This window comes from Heterodontus francisci, chromosome 33 (genome assembly GCF_036365525.1).
Source record: "Heterodontus francisci isolate sHetFra1 chromosome 33, sHetFra1.hap1, whole genome shotgun sequence".
NCBI classification, from domain to species: domain Eukaryota; kingdom Metazoa; phylum Chordata; class Chondrichthyes; order Heterodontiformes; family Heterodontidae; genus Heterodontus; species Heterodontus francisci.
In genome coordinates, this window is record NC_090403.1 from 55,266,437 (window position 1) to 55,282,554 (window position 16,118).

Here is a 16,118-nt window from a genome sequence, read left to right on the forward strand (position 1 = left end):
GGCTACTCGCCCATCGTCGCAGATTAGTTCCGACTCCCCGGCAGCCACCATCTTCAGCGGCAAGATGGGTAAAGCACTTCCACTCTTTAATTTTTTTTTTAAAAGGAACATATTTTTATTTTTTTTCTTTAATCTGGGATTCCTTCCTTGGTTTGTGCTCTCTCTTTAATTTTCAAGCGGCAGTGGGGTAGTTGTGAGGAGAGGGCGGCCGGCGCTGCCTGAAGGCGGCCTCGGGCTTTATTGTGTCTCGGGGTTTTTGTGCCGATCCCTCGACCTAGGCCTCGGCTCCGTTTATTTATCGCTTAAACGTGTTTCTTTCCTTCTCTCGGTCGCGGTGGTCATCGCCGCCGCGCTCAAAGTTTTAATTTAAAATCTCACGCCAAAATTTATTTTTTAAAAACGTAAATTTTGTTTTAATACATAAACTTGCTTCCATGAGTGCGCATGCGCCGTCGCAGGAGCAATAAAAGAATATGCTTCATGCTCCGTGTTTATTTACTTTATGCAGCTGGTTTTAAATGCATTTTAACACCCGATGTTTCTTTTTTCAACCGCTTTGCATTTTTTTTAAAAGCAGGGTTTTTTTTTTAAATTCTGTTTTTGTAATGGATTTCTGCCGCGCGCGGTTTGTAGTCCGTCTGTGGCGGCGCCTCACTGCGCATGGGCGGGCGCTTCAGCGGCAAACGGTGCCCAAATTCTCATTTTTCGAGCCAGGGTGCCCCATCACCTGGCACCGGGGAGGATTGGGGATGTAAATCTGAGTGAAGCCCGGGTTTATTAGGAATTTCGGGGCCCATTTGGCCGAAGCGGTTCACTCGCCTCGCGGGGGATGTTGGGAGGCGACGCCGACTGGCGGGAACTACATTTCCCGGCAAGCTCCGCGGGGGGTGGCCGCCTCCATGTTGGAATTTCCCGCGCCTGCGCACTCGCCGCATTCGATCACCGTGGCGGGTTGTGAAGAAGCCTTTTGTTTGTGTGTGTTTTTTTAATTTTACCAAATAGGTTTATATTTGAAAGATTTGTTTTCTTAGGCACAATAATCGTGGGATTAGAAGACGGTTTAAATACATTATTACCGTCGGTCGCTCCTTTTTTAAAAGGTACGGGTTTGCATTTTTAAACGTTACCTTTTTAAAGTTGCAAACACCACCTGCAGCTTAACGGGGACTCGTTACATTAACTTAACCAAAAAATCCACGCCATTAAATACTGCTGCATTCTCCGTCCAATTTAAGGTGTCAGTTGAGGCTCAGTGGGTGGCATTCTGACCTCTTGAGCCAGGAGGTTGCGGGTTCAAGCCCCACTCCAGAGACTTGACCACAAAATCTAGGCCGACACTCTAGTGCAGCACCGAGGGAGTGCGACACTGTCGGAGACCCTGTTTGCCCTCTCGGGTGTAAAAGATCCAATGGACACTATTTTGAAGAAGAGCAGGGTGTTCTCCCTGGTATCCTGGCTGTATTTGTCCCTCAGCCAACATCACTAAAGCAAAATAATGGAAATATAGTCATTTTTCAGGTCAGGCAGCATCTGTGGAGAGAGAAATCAAGTTAATGTTTCAGGTCCACGGAGGAGTTTTTATCACTAAAACAGATGATCTGGTCATTATCACATTGCTGTTTGTGGTCAGCAGCATTCATCCAATAATTTATTTTGCTGGGAATCATGTTATTAGTGCACATCTTTCTGGCCCATAGAGCAGCGCGTGTGAGGGAAGAGAGCTTTTTCCCCAGTCACACCCTCATCGGCCAGCTCATCGGTAGAGGCTCAGCAGCAGCTTCTTGACTGGTGCCAAAATATATTGCGCCTTTCACAACCTCAGGATGTCACAAAGTGCATTACAGCCAGTAAAGTACTTTTTGAAGTGTAGTCACTGTTGTAATATAGGAAACGCAGCAGACAATTAGTGCTCAGTAAGCTCCCACAAACAGCAGTGTGAGATTGGTCGTATTTTTCAGAGATGTGGGTTGAAGGATAAATATTGGTGAGGACACCGGGGGAGAAAACTCTTTCAAAATTGTTGTAGGATGTTTTACGCTCATCTGAGAGGGCAGATGACACCTCTGATTAACATCTCATCCAAAAGACATCACCTCTGATGCAGCACTCCCTCAATACAGCTTTGAAGTGTCAGCCTAGATGAGTGGACTTAATCCACAATCTTCTGACTGAGTTAAAAATGCTACCTCTGTGACGGGCTTCACACTTTAATCAAAACCTCTAGTAACTACTCTGCAACAGAGTAACCTGCTGTTGATCTGCTCGATGAGGTGATGCACCCAAATTGCTGTGCTTCATGTTATTTAAGTAGAATATTCTGAAAGTGTTGCCAGGATACAATGGAATGTGCCATGCTACGCAAGTGCTGTGAAACTGGCTGTGATGTGGGACAGGATCACATTGAAACCACTATTTTGGTTGGTACTGGCTTCGGGGCTGTCACATTAACTGGAGCTCAGCTACAGATAATAAGCCTGAAACTAAAATGACACTCAAAAGCTAAGTGTACAAAAGATTTATACCTGGAAGGAGATGATGACCAGGAGAGGGAGAGATTTTTTTTAATGAGAAATATCACTGCTTTGCAGTGGCACTCAGAGTTTGAACTAAAGCTGCTCTTACACTGTTGCTGTTTTAATTCAGATTCCAGGAGACCCAGTCTGTGAGCTGGTTTCCAAGGTTTGTGTTAACACCTGTCTCTCTTATCCTGGTAACACACTCAGTGGCTTGAGAGTCTACAATCTGAAGATAACCGTGCCAAGATTTAGTAGTGTAAATATAGGCTCACGGACACTGATCTCCCAGACAAATTATGTCTGGAACAAAGGTTTAGCAAAGTCATTGGTGTGTACCGATAGGTGTTCTGCATGTTGGCCTTGGTCAGGATCATTTCCCTGAGGTGTGTGTGTGGGGGGGGGGGGGGGGGGGGGTGGAGGGTTCTAGTTGACTTTCACTGAGTTTCATCTTAAAATGCCACTGTCGTTTTGAGAACTTTCTTTACTTATGACACTGGACTGAATTTTGCAGGGTTCACCTCAGGGTAGGGGGCTTTGACTTCAGACCTGAACTCCTGCCTCCCTGTTCTTGTTGCCTAGCAGCTGCAAGCTATGCACAGTTAAGTTGGGATACAGGCTGTAAATTTCAGCCAGCTAGCCTGGGTTGAGCTGTATTTCAGGTTTAATGTGGCAGCACGTCCATGTGAGAGGAGCAGGGTTGCATTCCTTTCTGGGCCACAAAAGCTTGGTGTGCCAGCTTTCCTCTTGTATTGCTGCTGCTGCTTTTCCCTTCCTCTGTCAACATTTCCATATCTGCACTGACACTTTTTTTAAAAGAATCATTCATCTCTGTTAAACTGACAAATGTTCTAACCAGATGATTTGATAATCAGACTGTTCGCTACCAGTGCTGTGACCCAGTGGCACTCATTTGAATATTCATGTTCCACAGAGAAACTTTCGCTCTGTTGGGAGGATTTTTTGGAGGGGGATGGAAACTGAGCATGCTGGCTGGAATTAGGAGAGCGTGTTAGTTTTTAACGAGCGATGATACTGAAACGTCTGAATCAGTAATGGCTGTGGGTAATCTTAGCCCCTTGGCTGAAATATTCAATGTATTCTTGCAGTTATTTTGCTTTTACTGTTCAGTGTTGCTTTGTTCAATTACTTTCGGTTAGAGGTGTCATACTTTATGCAGTAGGCTTGATGCAGTGTCCTGCCACATTTAGCAAAAGCTTTTTTCCTATATTGCAACAGTGATTACATAACGTATTTAGTTGCTGGCAATGTGCTCTTGGATGTCCTTGGGTTGTGACCTATCTATAAAATGAAAATTCTGGTTGCTGCTACTCTCCGAAACCTGTCACCCCTTGACCAGCTCCCTGGCACTTCTGAAATCTTGGGCATACATGCTCACAAATGAGCTTCCTCTGTGGCAGTGAATATTGCTGCTGAGACACCTGTTGGTGCTGGGATCCAGCCTTCCTCTCTCAGGTCCATTAGCTACAAGTTTACTGGTCAAACTTTGAGCTCAGATGATTGTTTTAGGGGTGCAGGGTGGGGAAGAGGAGGAATGAGATTTAAATATTCTCTTCTCTCTGACATTCAGAAATGGAGCCTGGTCTGGATTTGCTTTTTTTAAAGTTCATTCTTAGGATGTGGGGTTGCTATCAAAGCTGGCCTTTATCGCCCTATCCTTACTTACCAATAAGCAGCTTGATACAATTGAAACAGAGTTTTGCATTTATATATCACCTTTCACAACCTCAGCATGTCCCAAAATGCATCATAGCCAGTGAAGTACCCTGTTTTGAAGTGTAGTCATTGGTGTAATGTAGGAAACATGGCAGCCAGTTTGCACACAGCAAGATCCCATAAACAGCAATATGCTAATGACCAGATTATCTGTTTTAGTGATGTTGGTTGAGGGATAAATATTGATTAGGACACCAAGGAGAACTTTCCTGCTGTTCTTTGAAATAGTGCCATGGGAATCCTTTTGCATCCACCTGAGGGGGTAGACAGTGCCTCAGTTTAACATCTCATCTCAAAGGCAGCACCTCTGATAGTACAGCACTCCCTCAATACTGCATTGAAACACCAGCCTGGATTATGGGCTCAAGTCTCTGGAGTGGGTCTTGAACCCACGAAACTTCTGATCATTGAGTATTTGGACCAATGATAGCTCTTCATCTCCACCCCCACCCCTGCACCCCCAAGAAATCCCATCAGCGAGGTGGCTCAAAGTCAGGAATAATTTCTCTGTGGTACGATTCCTGTGGTGTTGCAAACACAAACATGGACAAAGATTTAAACAATGAATTTTATTCAGTACATCACTGGTCAACAAACCACATCAGTGTAAACGATGATTTAAAAAAAAACAGTAAACTCACCAGAATAAGTCAACACGAGACAACGACTGAAAAGTAAAGCGGGCAGACACAAGGTGAGGTGCAATCCCTCTACGCACAGCAACACCGCTGGGCAGGAGCACAGTGCAACATGGAAAGTGGCCCAGGAGCACAAGGCCAACAGTGGTGACACTGTTGAAGCAATCAGTTGTAAAGTATTTTTATAAATTGTTCAGAAAAAATTCCTGTAACACTTTAAATGTAAACTTGTTCCACAGTAATAAAACAATTTTGATATAGCAAAACGTGCCAAATTTTTATAACCTGAACAGCAATTTGAAATTTGCAACAGATTGTACAGTTTGAAGGCACCCTCAAGTACAGTTGAGGGGGAGAATGAACCGAAGGAAGACAGCATTTTCTAAATGGTCAGAAACCAGGAATAGTGCAGGGGCAAACAGATTTGGGAGGCCAAGTACACAAGTCATTAAAAGTCAGTGGACAGGTACAAAAGGCAATCAAAATGGCTATGGAATGTTGATCTTTATTTCAAGGGAGTGGAAATGATGTTTCAGTTGTACAGATCCTTAGTTAGACCCCATCTGGAGTTACTGTTCAGTTCTGGGCACAGCACCTCAGGAAGGATATATTGGTCTTGGAGATTCAACAGAATGATATCAGAGCTCAGAGGGTTAAATTGTGAGGACTGGTTGCATAAACTTTGCTTGTATGAGTTTAGAAGATTGGGGGATGATGGAGGTGTTTCGAATGTTAAAAGAATTTGACAGGGTAGATACAGAGAAACAGTTCCCTCTGGTGGGGGAATCCAGAACAAGAAGACATAATCCATATAAAAGCTAGTAGAAATCTGGAAAACCCTCCCTCAAAAGGCTGTGGAGACTTGTGGAACACTCAAGAATGAGAGATTTTTGTTGGGTTAGGGTTTAGAGGAATATGGAACTAAGGCGGGTAAATGAGTTGAGAAAGAGATCTGCCATGATCTAATTGAATGTAGGAGCAGACTCTGGCTGAATAGCCTCCTGCTCCTATCACTCTGCATGCAATGGAGCACCTTATTCCTTTGTGTAACAGTACCCTGCACTCAGGATTAGGGACATGGGTGGTTCCAGATGCTGCTTCAAGGGAACATGGGGTGTAGGTGTGATCTGATTCCTGTGATGGAGTCACTCCTGGCTGCTTCATCGGACAGTGACTCTAAGCAGCCGGATCCTGCCAGGCTTGTGCATCTAGCATTTAGCCTGGGGGTGGAAGGAGGTGGTCCTGACACCTGCTGCATTCCTGCTCACCTGCAGCCTGTGCTTGGATGGGGCAGGTTGACATAACCAGGACATGGGCACTGGCACAGTTGTGGGTTTCTCAGTCATTAGTGGCAACCTCCTGACACTGTGCAGCCCACCACAGAGGACAGCCACCTGTCTGTTGATGAACCCCACATGTCACAAATTTCCAGTATGTTGCTGCACCATCCTCCCTCACTGGTGCAGACCCCTGTAGGCCTGCTCCCAGTCATCCTTATGCTGGCTGGGAAATCAGCATAGCTTCGCAGGCGACAGGGGGACCCTGTTGTACCAAACTTCCCTTCGCGCCCCACCTGCAAACAGGTCAGACCCATCTTCTGTCTGACTGGCTCCAGAGGGGAGGTGATAGCTGGAGCTCCACAGTGGTGGCTGTCCTGGGGGCACAGGGGTGGGTGAGAGTTTTCTAGTACAGCATAGGAGGGCTGGGAACTGAGAAAGTAAATCGATGGGCTTCTTTGAGTGAAGAACAGGTGTCGATCTGACAGATTTCTTTTAGTCGTTGGAATGTTTTCTTCATCAAATTTATCAACCGGCCGATGAGAAGGTATAGACTTTGACTATTCTTTTGGGTCTGATTTGAGCAAATGACATTACACCTAACATCCCCCACTCTATAAACACTGAATTAGGACAACTGCTTTCCAGCTCCACCCATTCTTTTTTATTTTAAGAAAACATGACCGAGAACTTTTGCTGTTACTTATCACAGTTCTGAATTGAAGCCTTGAGTATGCTTAGCTTGCCTGCCATAGTTTGATTGTTGAATTTCTTTCTGCACTGGTTTCCCTCCCCTCCCCCACCCCGTATGTGGAATATGGAGCTCATTGCTTTGACCACCTGTGTCTCCTACAGGGGAGCCCATGCCCTCTCAGTCCCCATCAGCCTGTCTCACTGATCTATCCAAGTGGATCTCATTCCTAAAATCTTGATCTTTTCCTTGGGGTGATATGCAGATATGAAAGATTTTTTTTCCCAATTTTTTTTAACTTATTAATATTTGAAAGCTGATTTTCAAAGCATTGGGAGCTGTGATATCTCAATCTGAGTTACGGTGCCTACAGAGTCATGTGCAATATATGCAGTGTCAGCCTTTGGTTGCACCATACACGAGTTCACTGATTTGTCACAAACCTTACTATGCCTTAGAGTGATCCACATTGCAGAAAATTGTGGTGTCAATAGAGTGGCATTTTAATGGGGAGCACAAATGTCTGAGTAACAGCGTGCACTGACAAACTGGGCAATTCAGCAAATTCTGGCTCAATATAGATTAAGTATTGACACCACTGTGTCAAACAAGGCTGTATGGGGCTTAAAGCTAACAGTCTCAATAAAGCCCAAATATTTCTCCTGAAAAATGCAGCGAGAGGAGGATAGTTACATAATACACATTGTGTGCATAAAATCTATCCCAGTCACTTACAGCAGTGCGTCTTCCAGTTATGAGATGGGAGAATTACCTAATCATTTCTATTCTGCCCAGGGCTTGTGGTTTCAAATTATGCAGCCAAAAAAAAATCCACAATTTGTCTTTATTTTGTAAATTGACTTTTTGATGTACCGACTTTGTTTTTGTTTCCTCTGAAATGTAAATAGATTTTATTAATTTTATTGCCTTTGTCAAAAAAATTGCCCTTCAGTGCAGGTGAGGAGCGAGGGGTGGGAAGTAGGTGAGGAGCGAGGGATGGGGAGCTGGGCAGTTGCAGTGATGAGTTAAACGTGCAAGTGATTTGTAAACCTGGAACTTCTCATTTTGTTTTCAGCCTTGCTAACTGTCTATTAACAGTTTATGTCTAGTCCAGTTTCTGCAAACTGTGCTGTTGCATGTGTTCAGTTCCACTTGGCTTGCTGTAACTTTTCTTCTACAGGAGGGCTGGAGCTTGTCTTAAGTCCTTCATTTAGGAATTGGGGCTCTAGACCTGGGGGTGGGGGGGGGATAAATATTTGTTCTAAATTGCAGTGTTGTCAAGTGTGGCACGAGTCAGATGTGAAGCAAAGCTCCTTTTACACTGCCTGACAATGTGCCTTTAACTTTTTTTTTTGCAGCTCTGCCACATCTCCCACATGCTATTGGTTATGTACAACAACAACTTGCATTTATATAGCATCTTTAATGCAGTAAAAGGGCCCACGACACTTCACAGGAATGATTTTTCAACAAAATTTGTAACCAAGCTATGTCAGGAGATATTTGGACAGGTGACCCAAAGTTTGGTCAAAGAGGTAGGTTTTAAGAAGCATCTTGAGGAGAGGTAGATAGTCAGAGAGGTTTAAGGAAGACATTCCAGAAGTTGGCAGCTAGAGGCACGGCTGCCAATCATAGAGCGATTAAAATTGGGGATGCTCGAGACCAGAGTTGGAGGAGTGCAGAAATCTCGAAGTTTGGAGGAGGTTAAAGAGATAGGGAGAGGAGAGGCTATGGACCAGTATGAGAATTTCAAAATTGTCTCCGTTCCTTGCATCCTGTGAGGTTGCATATGGTGCTCAGTTACAGAGTATTTGCACAGCAGTTTCATATTTTAAAAAGAAAGTGGGGACAGTTGGTGCATTCTGATTGACGGGAGCCCTCTCCTCATTGCTTGTCCAAATTTGAAATCTAGTTAACTGGTGGTTTTTTTTTTTTTAACAGCCTCAGCCTCACTTCTCAATTTAAGACTGGACACAATGGGGAAAAAGCAAAACAAGAAAAAAGTGGAGGAGGTTCTAGAGGAGGAGGAGGAAGAGTACGTGGTGGAAAAAGTACTGGATAGACGTATCGTGAAGGGAAAAGTGGAATATCTGCTGAAGTGGAAAGGATTCTCAGAGTGAGTGTTTAACAAACTACACTGGCTTCATTCGCAATCCCTGGCCTAGCTAAATGACCGTTCTTCCTATCGGCCTTGGAAGGAGCGCAGCGCAGATTCACCAAAATATTACCTAAACTATACCAAGGTAGTTGAGGGGCTGTATCACCAAGATTAAATGGAAGATTTAGAATTGGTGGCAGGAGAGTTGAGGCTATAGAATTCACTTCCAGAATTAGTGGTTGATGTTGGAATTATGCCAGCATTCAGGATTAGATTGAATAGGTGGATGAATGAAAAGGTACAGAAACGGTGAGTAAATGTAATTAGAACTGTTTGGTCATGTGGAGGAGGATAAATACCAACAGTGATTGGGTGGAATGGCCTGTTTCCATGTTGTAACTTCCAGGTATTCCTGGAATATGGACAGTTAAAGCATGATTTGATTGAAGTTTTTAGGATTTTGAAAGGAATAGATAGGGCAGATAGAAACATTTTCTGCTGATGGTGGGGAGTCTAGGTCAAGGGGGCATAATCAATTGGACAGAATCAGAGCCAGGCCATTCAGGAGTGTAGTTAGGAAACACTTCTACACACAACTAGTAGTAGAAGGTTGGAACCCTTTCCCACAAAAAGCAGTAGGTGCTAGCTCTATTCATAATTTTAAATCTAAGATCGATCTCTTTTTAAACTAGACAAGAATATGAATGGATATGGAGCCAAGGTGTTTGGGTGGAGTTAAGATACAGATCAGCCATGTTTTTATTGAATGGTGAAACAGGCTTGAGGGGCTGAGTGGCCTCCTTATTTCTATGAGAGCAGTGAGCGTCAGAAGGCTGTTCCGTCATGAGGAGCATCATGGCCAAGTCAGGTCCTGTCCTTACTCGAGCCACATGCACATTAACTGTCCTTGGTCACTGGATAAGGAGGGGGACAGAGAGATTTCTCTGTCGCCATTTGTAGCAAAGCTATCGAATGTGTTTAACTCTTGGAGCACAGAGTGGATAATCGCCCATCCACCCACTGTCGCCATCACTAAACAATTAGATGGAATCTTCCACTGCCTCACCCCACCCAAAAATAAATTCGAAATCTAAGGCCCACTGCACTGCCACACAAAATGCAATCACCGACCTCCTCACAGTCCCATGGGTAAAGTGAGGCCCCTCTTTCTCTGGGTCTCCAGTTCCATACAACTGCACAGCATATTGATTCGCTGGGTCACTTCAATTCAGTTATTCTGAAAATGCTTTTTTTGGGTAGAAGGATGAGATTTTGAGAGAATCTGACCCGACTAAGCTGTTCACGGGGTACACAGACATTGCGGCGTTGGGTCATGGGTTTGCTTTTGTGATCTCCCCTGTCAGTGCCTGGTTGGGGTGTACTGTCAGAGCAGTGGAGGCTAAATCCTTGTGGATAATGGTGAGTTATGCTGAAGTAGGGCTAGAGTCCTGCTGTGCTCAATATCTGCCATGTTTGGGCTGTATCACTTGCAATGTATGATGTTGCACAGTATTACAGCCTGGCTTGTGTTTTTGGATACCTCACTACTGTGTGTAGAAGGCATGCATTTGATAACAAGTCTGATGCGTTCTGTGCCGTGCTGTGCTGAGGGAAGCTAGATGCAAAATGTAATATAGTCCTGATATGGATTCGTGGCATTATATGAAATTTATCCCCCGCACCTCTAACCTTGCACCAGTTATATCCCTGCTGCAGATTCCCAACAAAAGGGGAGCTGATCTTTTCTGGGTGATGCCTGTTCACAGTATTCCAATATGGGGCAGTGTTTATAGACCAGATGAATCGCAGTGTTTCAAATTGCTAGTATCCTGCAGTCTGTAACCTGAATTATTTTCCAGTGATGACAACACATGGGAGCCTGAAGAGAACCTTGACTGCCCTGATCTCATCGCAGAGTTCTTACAGTCCCAGAAAATAGCACACGATGGCATAGATAAAACAGAGGGGCCCAAGCGGAAAGCAGAGTCAGATACTGAAACTGAGGAAAATAAAAACAAGAAGAAGAGAGAAGAGGTTAGTGAATGTGCATCTTACCTTCACCATTGCCTGCTGTTCCATCTTCAGCACAGAACGAGCCTTAAACTGAGAATGCAGCGTGCTTATTAAAGAGTAAAAGCTTTGGAAAATTTTCAAAATCTTCATGTTGCAAGTCATAAATGGTCTGCTCCTTTGCTGTAATCTCTGAGTGAGGTTTTGTAGAATTATTCTGGTGATGAGAGTTAGTGTGTATTTGCCCATTTCTTCAATGTTTCTCTGTCATACGGAGATAGAATCATGAAATGAAAACCGAAAATGCTGAAAATATTCAGGTCGGGCACTGCATCTGTGGTGAGAAACAGAGTTAACATTTCAGGTCGATGACCTTTCATCGGATCTGGGAACAATTTAAATGTAATAGGTGTTAGGGAGGGTGGAAAAAGAATAAAAGAGCAGGTCTGTGATCAGGGGAAGACAAGAGATGTTAAATGACAAGAGTTGGTGATGCAGAGCCAAAGGGAGTGGTAATGGGACAAGAAAGGAAACAAAATGTGTCTAGAGGAGGTGTGAATGGCAGAATGAACAGCTGCCGTGCAAAAGCAAAAACAAGAGAAAAACTAGAATAAAACTGAAACATGCAAAGAAAAGGAAATTGTTGAATTCAGTGAGTCCAGAAGGCTGTAAAGTGTCTAATCGATAGATGAGGTGCTGTTCCTCAAGCTTGCATTGACCTTCATTGGAACACTGCAGTAGGCGGAGGACAGAGAGGTCAGCATGAGAGCAAGGTGGAGAATTAAAATGGCAGGCCACTGGAATCTCGGGATCATGCTTGTGGACTTAACGGTGTTCCGCAAAACGGTCACCCAATCTGCGTTTGGTCTCCCTAATGTAGAGCAGACTGCATCGTGAGCAGCGAATACAGTATACTAAATTGCTATTTCACTTGAAAGGAGTGTCCGGGGCCTTGGATGGTGAGAAGGGAGGAGGAAAAAGGGCAGGCGTTGCATCTCCTGTGCATGCATGGAAAGATGCTGTGGGAAGGGGCGTGGATGTTGGGGATGATTGAGGAGTGGATCAGGATATCGCAGAGGGATGGTCCCTTCAGAATGCTGAAAGAGGAGGGGAAGATGGGTATAGTGGTGGCATCACACTGGGGGTGATAGAAATGGTTCTATGAACTGTTTGAATACTGAGGCTGGTGGGGTGGAAGGTGAGGACAAGGGGAACCCTTATCATGGCTCTGGGAAGGAGGGGAATGGTTGAGAACAGAAGTTTTGGAAATGGGTTAGATATGATGAGGGCCCTGTCAACCAGTCTGGAGTGGAAATCGTGACTCCATTCTCTCCTCCATACCTGTCCCTTGCCCTGGGGTTCCTGTCACACCATTGTGAAGGACTTGGAATTGGCCAGAGGACAGTCTGGATCTTGTATCAAGAGAATAAAAGCAAATTGTGTGAAACAGCTATTTAAACTACCATCCCTTTGTGAGTAGCTAGTTTATAACCTCAGGTGTGGGGGTGGGGGGCATGAAGGAGGAAGTAAGCAGGCTCTGTTGGGTTCGACGTTGCTCAGTGATAACAACTCTTGGCAATGAAAGATTGAATTCACTGACACATTCAGTACCAGATCCCAGTGGCTTGGCAGTATCCAGGCCCAGGAAACCTGGGAAGCTTTATGGGACCTAGAGGGTTAGAGTGAAGTTTGGGATTCTCCAGATAACCCTTTGAGCTAGGATGACCCTCACCCCGTTGTACTAGGAAAACTTGGCTGTCTCTGTGAACCAAAAAAATCCACACAGTGAGAAAATCTTTCAGGTCAGGCACACCATCTCCGCCCCGGTCGAGGTCTAACGTGTTTCTCTTGCAGCAGGAAAAGCCAAGGGGTTTTGCCAGGGGACTGGAGCCAGAGCGTATTATTGGGGCGACAGACTCAAGTGGAGAACTCATGTTCCTCATGAAGTGGTGAGTTCCAGCTTTTAAGATTCATTTCTGACTGGTTTTTAATCTCTCACTGAATGAAGTCGCTGTGGCAAAAGACAAAAAGAGCTTGATGTATGGATGGAATCCACAATACTGCCCCTAACTAGCACTAAACTAACAACTCAGGAGCCAAAGGGTGGCTGTAGTGGAGGGCCAGAGAGAGCCATCATAGAATAGAATCATACAGTATACAAGGAGGCCATTCGGCCTGCCGCACCTGTGCTGGCTCTTTGAAAGAGCTATCCAATTAGCCCCACTCCCCTGCTCTTTCCCTATAGCCCACAATGTTTTTTCCCCTTGGGGAAATAGTGTTGGTGCTTCTGTGGAAGATGACAGAAGGGAGATAAACCCTTCATCACCTGAGCCATGCTGTACTTTGACTGGAAGAATTTAATGGAGAATGTTCAAGTCCGCAATATTAGCTCCTGACCCTGAACACAAAGCATTCACCAAAAAGAAACCTGTCTAAATTCAAGGAGTTGATGTGAGTTTCTGATATGACTGGGTATATTGTGTAATTGCAGATATCAGACCAGGTCAGATTAAAATGTGTTTCTAATAACAAACTTTTTGATTTACTTTCTCCATCCAGGAAAAATTCTGATGAGGCTGATTTGGTTCCGGCAAAAGAGGCAAACGTCAAATGTCCTCAGGTGGTTATCTCGTTTTATGAGGAGCGTCTGACGTGGCATTCGTACCCATCTGAAGAGGAAGAAAAGAAGGAAGAAAAGTAACCAAGGGAGAGGGGCTCACTCACCTACCATTTAATACTTTACAAGATGAGAAAATAATCCCGACTTTTCAGAAAGTTGTTTTCAGTTGTACAGGTGTATAGTTCTCCGGGTGTACCTTTTCTCAACTCCTTTCAAACCCATATCATTGTCACCGATTGCAAGGGGACGGGACACGTTGTGTTTTTAAATGCAGCATAATTTTTTTTTCCTCCAGATTTTGGATAACAACTGATTGTAGAAGCCAGTTAGATTAGTTACCTTGGCTTGTAGCATAGGGTTTGAGTTCTTGAAAGAAAAAGGAGTCTGTAGGGGCTGATGTTACATTAAATAGTAGCCTCTTTTAATATAGTACAGTGGTTTTGGTTGAAATTCTTCCCCTCCCTCCCTCACCCCATCCTTTTCCTTTGCATGTTCCAGATCTGAGGGGCAGCTTGGGTGGAATTTGAGACTGGTATTTTGTGAGGTGTGGCAACTACTTTAGAAACTCCTGAGTGGATGTCTGATGGTTGTATTCGCACCTTGATTTGGGGGTGGGGGGGAATTCAGTGGCTCCTACTCACGAGTATTCTGCCATTGGGAGCCTCATTTGCTGCCCGCCCACCCACTTCACACAGGATACAAAGATGGCCTCTGAAGAACACTGGATAACAAGGGAGCTGGGTGATACTTTAAACCAACTTGCGGGGGGTGCGGTGATATTCACAGCCTCCCTCCCTTGGATTTTTGTCTTTGTTTTTAGATAGTGTTTGAGTTGTAGTGAAAGACTCTCCTCTTGTCGAGCTGGCACAGGCTGCTTTTATAATGAAACAATAAACCCCAGTTGGTGAGGCAGGCATTCTTTAGAGGTCAAATATGGTTGGATAGGTATACCTTAAAGGTCAAATTCTTGAGATTGCCAATTGCCTTTGAAATCTGTTGCTTAAGATAGAGTCTTTACACCAGAAGACTGGTCGCTGTTCTTGTGTCATAGGCAACGTTAAATTTTTGATTTTTACTTGTATTAATACCTGTTCACTCTTGAGCTTCCACAGCCTCGTGACTGAATCTCTGGGCCTTCCCGAGATTGTGGGAGGAATGCAGACATGTAGCGCTGACAGAACTGCAGAAAGTGCAGCAGTCTGTGGCATTGGGACAGAGAAGAAGCGAGTTTTTTTGGGTGTGGGTTGTTTTTTGGGGGGTTTTTTGTGGTCAGGTAGAGGTTTAAAACCTGAAGCATTACCCCCATCTGTTTCACTGTGCCTTTCCAGCATTTCCTGCTTCTACTCACTCAGTCTCACACGGGTTATGATGGTGCAGGTTATGTGATTCCAACCAAGAAAAGACCCCACTGTCTCAGTCTCTCCATCCCTAGACTATTGACCTTTTGAAGATCTGTATTTCCATGCCATGAAAATTCAATCCTTTATTTCCAGACAGTTGCGCAGAGCATGGCAGCATGTGGCCAGACGGGGAACAATACAGTAGGTACTAGGAGGAGTTGCACTCACTCTGGGAATGTTGACCAACTCCCAAGAGACAGGAACTCCACCAGCTCATTTGGTCCCAGAATAACTTCATTATTGACTCGGTTGCTTCTGTTGTTGAAACCTCTTACTTAACCTGTACTTTCATATCTGTTAAACCTGTCTGGGTGTAGAAGGAAGTTGTGTAGTACAGATACCTGAGTGCATCACTGGGTCATTAGGTAATAACTGCTCCCTCTCCTAAGATACTGTTTTTGGGGATGTCACAGTCAGTGGATGGTGAGTGGGGGAAGGAGAGGTGGATTTAACTAAGTCAGTAGCAAAGTCACAAATCAAACCAAAAAAAAAGCTGTCTTTTTTTTTTAATTGCCCTGTAGGATTCTGATTCTTTGAATATTAGCCATGTTTTGTTTATTCAGGGGAGGGAGGAGAGAAAGAGTCTGTCATCCAATATAATCCATGTACTGTAGGCCTGGAAAAGGGATCTGGCTGCTTTTTCCATGATGGCCCCTCCCAACTGGCTATAACTTCAGAAATCCAACACTGTCCTAATGCAGAAAAAGTATTGCTTCGACAAAGTGTTCTTGTGTTACTGGAGTAAGACTGATTATGTTTTCATTAGTAATCTTTATAATCGTGATGGGGGGAGGGTGATGCGGTATGTTTGTCTGAGGTATTTGTGGAAGGAAAAATATAAGCATGGAAACTAAAGTATTAGTGCCACTTTCCTAGTTTTCATACATTGCAGCTTTTCTGTCCGATTCACATTAAATCATCAAATGTTGTCTTTTAGAGGGGGAGAACTGATTTTAGCTGGTTTTAAAGGATCTGTTTTTGTAGAATTCCTATTAAGTATTGTGATAACTGCTCCTGCAACACTGCACCCCGTGTATTGTTTAACAGGTGCGCAAATATTATTGTGTAATAAAACAGGAAAAACACTGCCTGAATCCTGTTTTTTTTTTTTGGAACTGGAAGTATTAATCTGAG

General features: G+C 44.2%; 1 protein-coding gene and 1 long non-coding RNA gene across 4 annotated transcripts; one reads left to right on the top strand and one right to left on the bottom strand.

Annotated features, from left to right (window-relative positions):
* The first annotated feature begins 1 nt into the window (after position 1).
* cbx1b (chromobox homolog 1b (HP1 beta homolog Drosophila)) lies at positions 2 to 16,069 on the top strand. 3 transcript variants are annotated; one of them, XM_068013624.1, is made up of 5 exons: positions 2 to 68; positions 8,798 to 8,972; positions 10,814 to 10,988; positions 12,819 to 12,913; positions 13,524 to 16,069. In XM_068013624.1, exons 1-5 carry the CDS (start codon positions 65 to 67, stop codon positions 13,663 to 13,665), a joined length of 591 nt encoding a protein of 196 aa, XP_067869725.1. In that variant the 5' UTR covers positions 2 to 64; the 3' UTR covers positions 13,666 to 16,069. The 3 variants fall into 3 exon arrangements, with proteins under 3 accessions (XP_067869725.1, XP_067869726.1, XP_067869727.1); XM_068013625.1 differs by having other exon boundaries at positions 12,822 to 12,913; XM_068013626.1 differs by lacking the exon at positions 2 to 68 and adding an exon at positions 955 to 1,100.
* Positions 4,834 to 13,801, bottom strand: LOC137348238 (uncharacterized). Its single transcript, XR_010969105.1, has 3 exons — positions 13,511 to 13,801; positions 11,010 to 11,298; positions 4,834 to 5,041 (listed from the first exon to the last, which is right to left on the bottom strand). It is a non-coding gene; the product is annotated as an uncharacterized lncRNA (long non-coding RNA).
* Positions 16,070 to 16,118: the final 49 nt, after the last annotated feature.

Excerpts from the sequence above, each read along its gene's own strand:
- cbx1b (XM_068013624.1), top strand. Across the intron at positions 10,989-12,818 it reads ACAAGAAGAAGAGAGAAGAG|CAGGAAAAGCCAAGGGGTTT; the intron begins GTTAGTGAATGT and ends TTTCTCTTGCAG. Across the intron at positions 12,914-13,523 it reads CTCATGTTCCTCATGAAGTG|GAAAAATTCTGATGAGGCTG; the intron begins GTGAGTTCCAGC and ends TTCTCCATCCAG.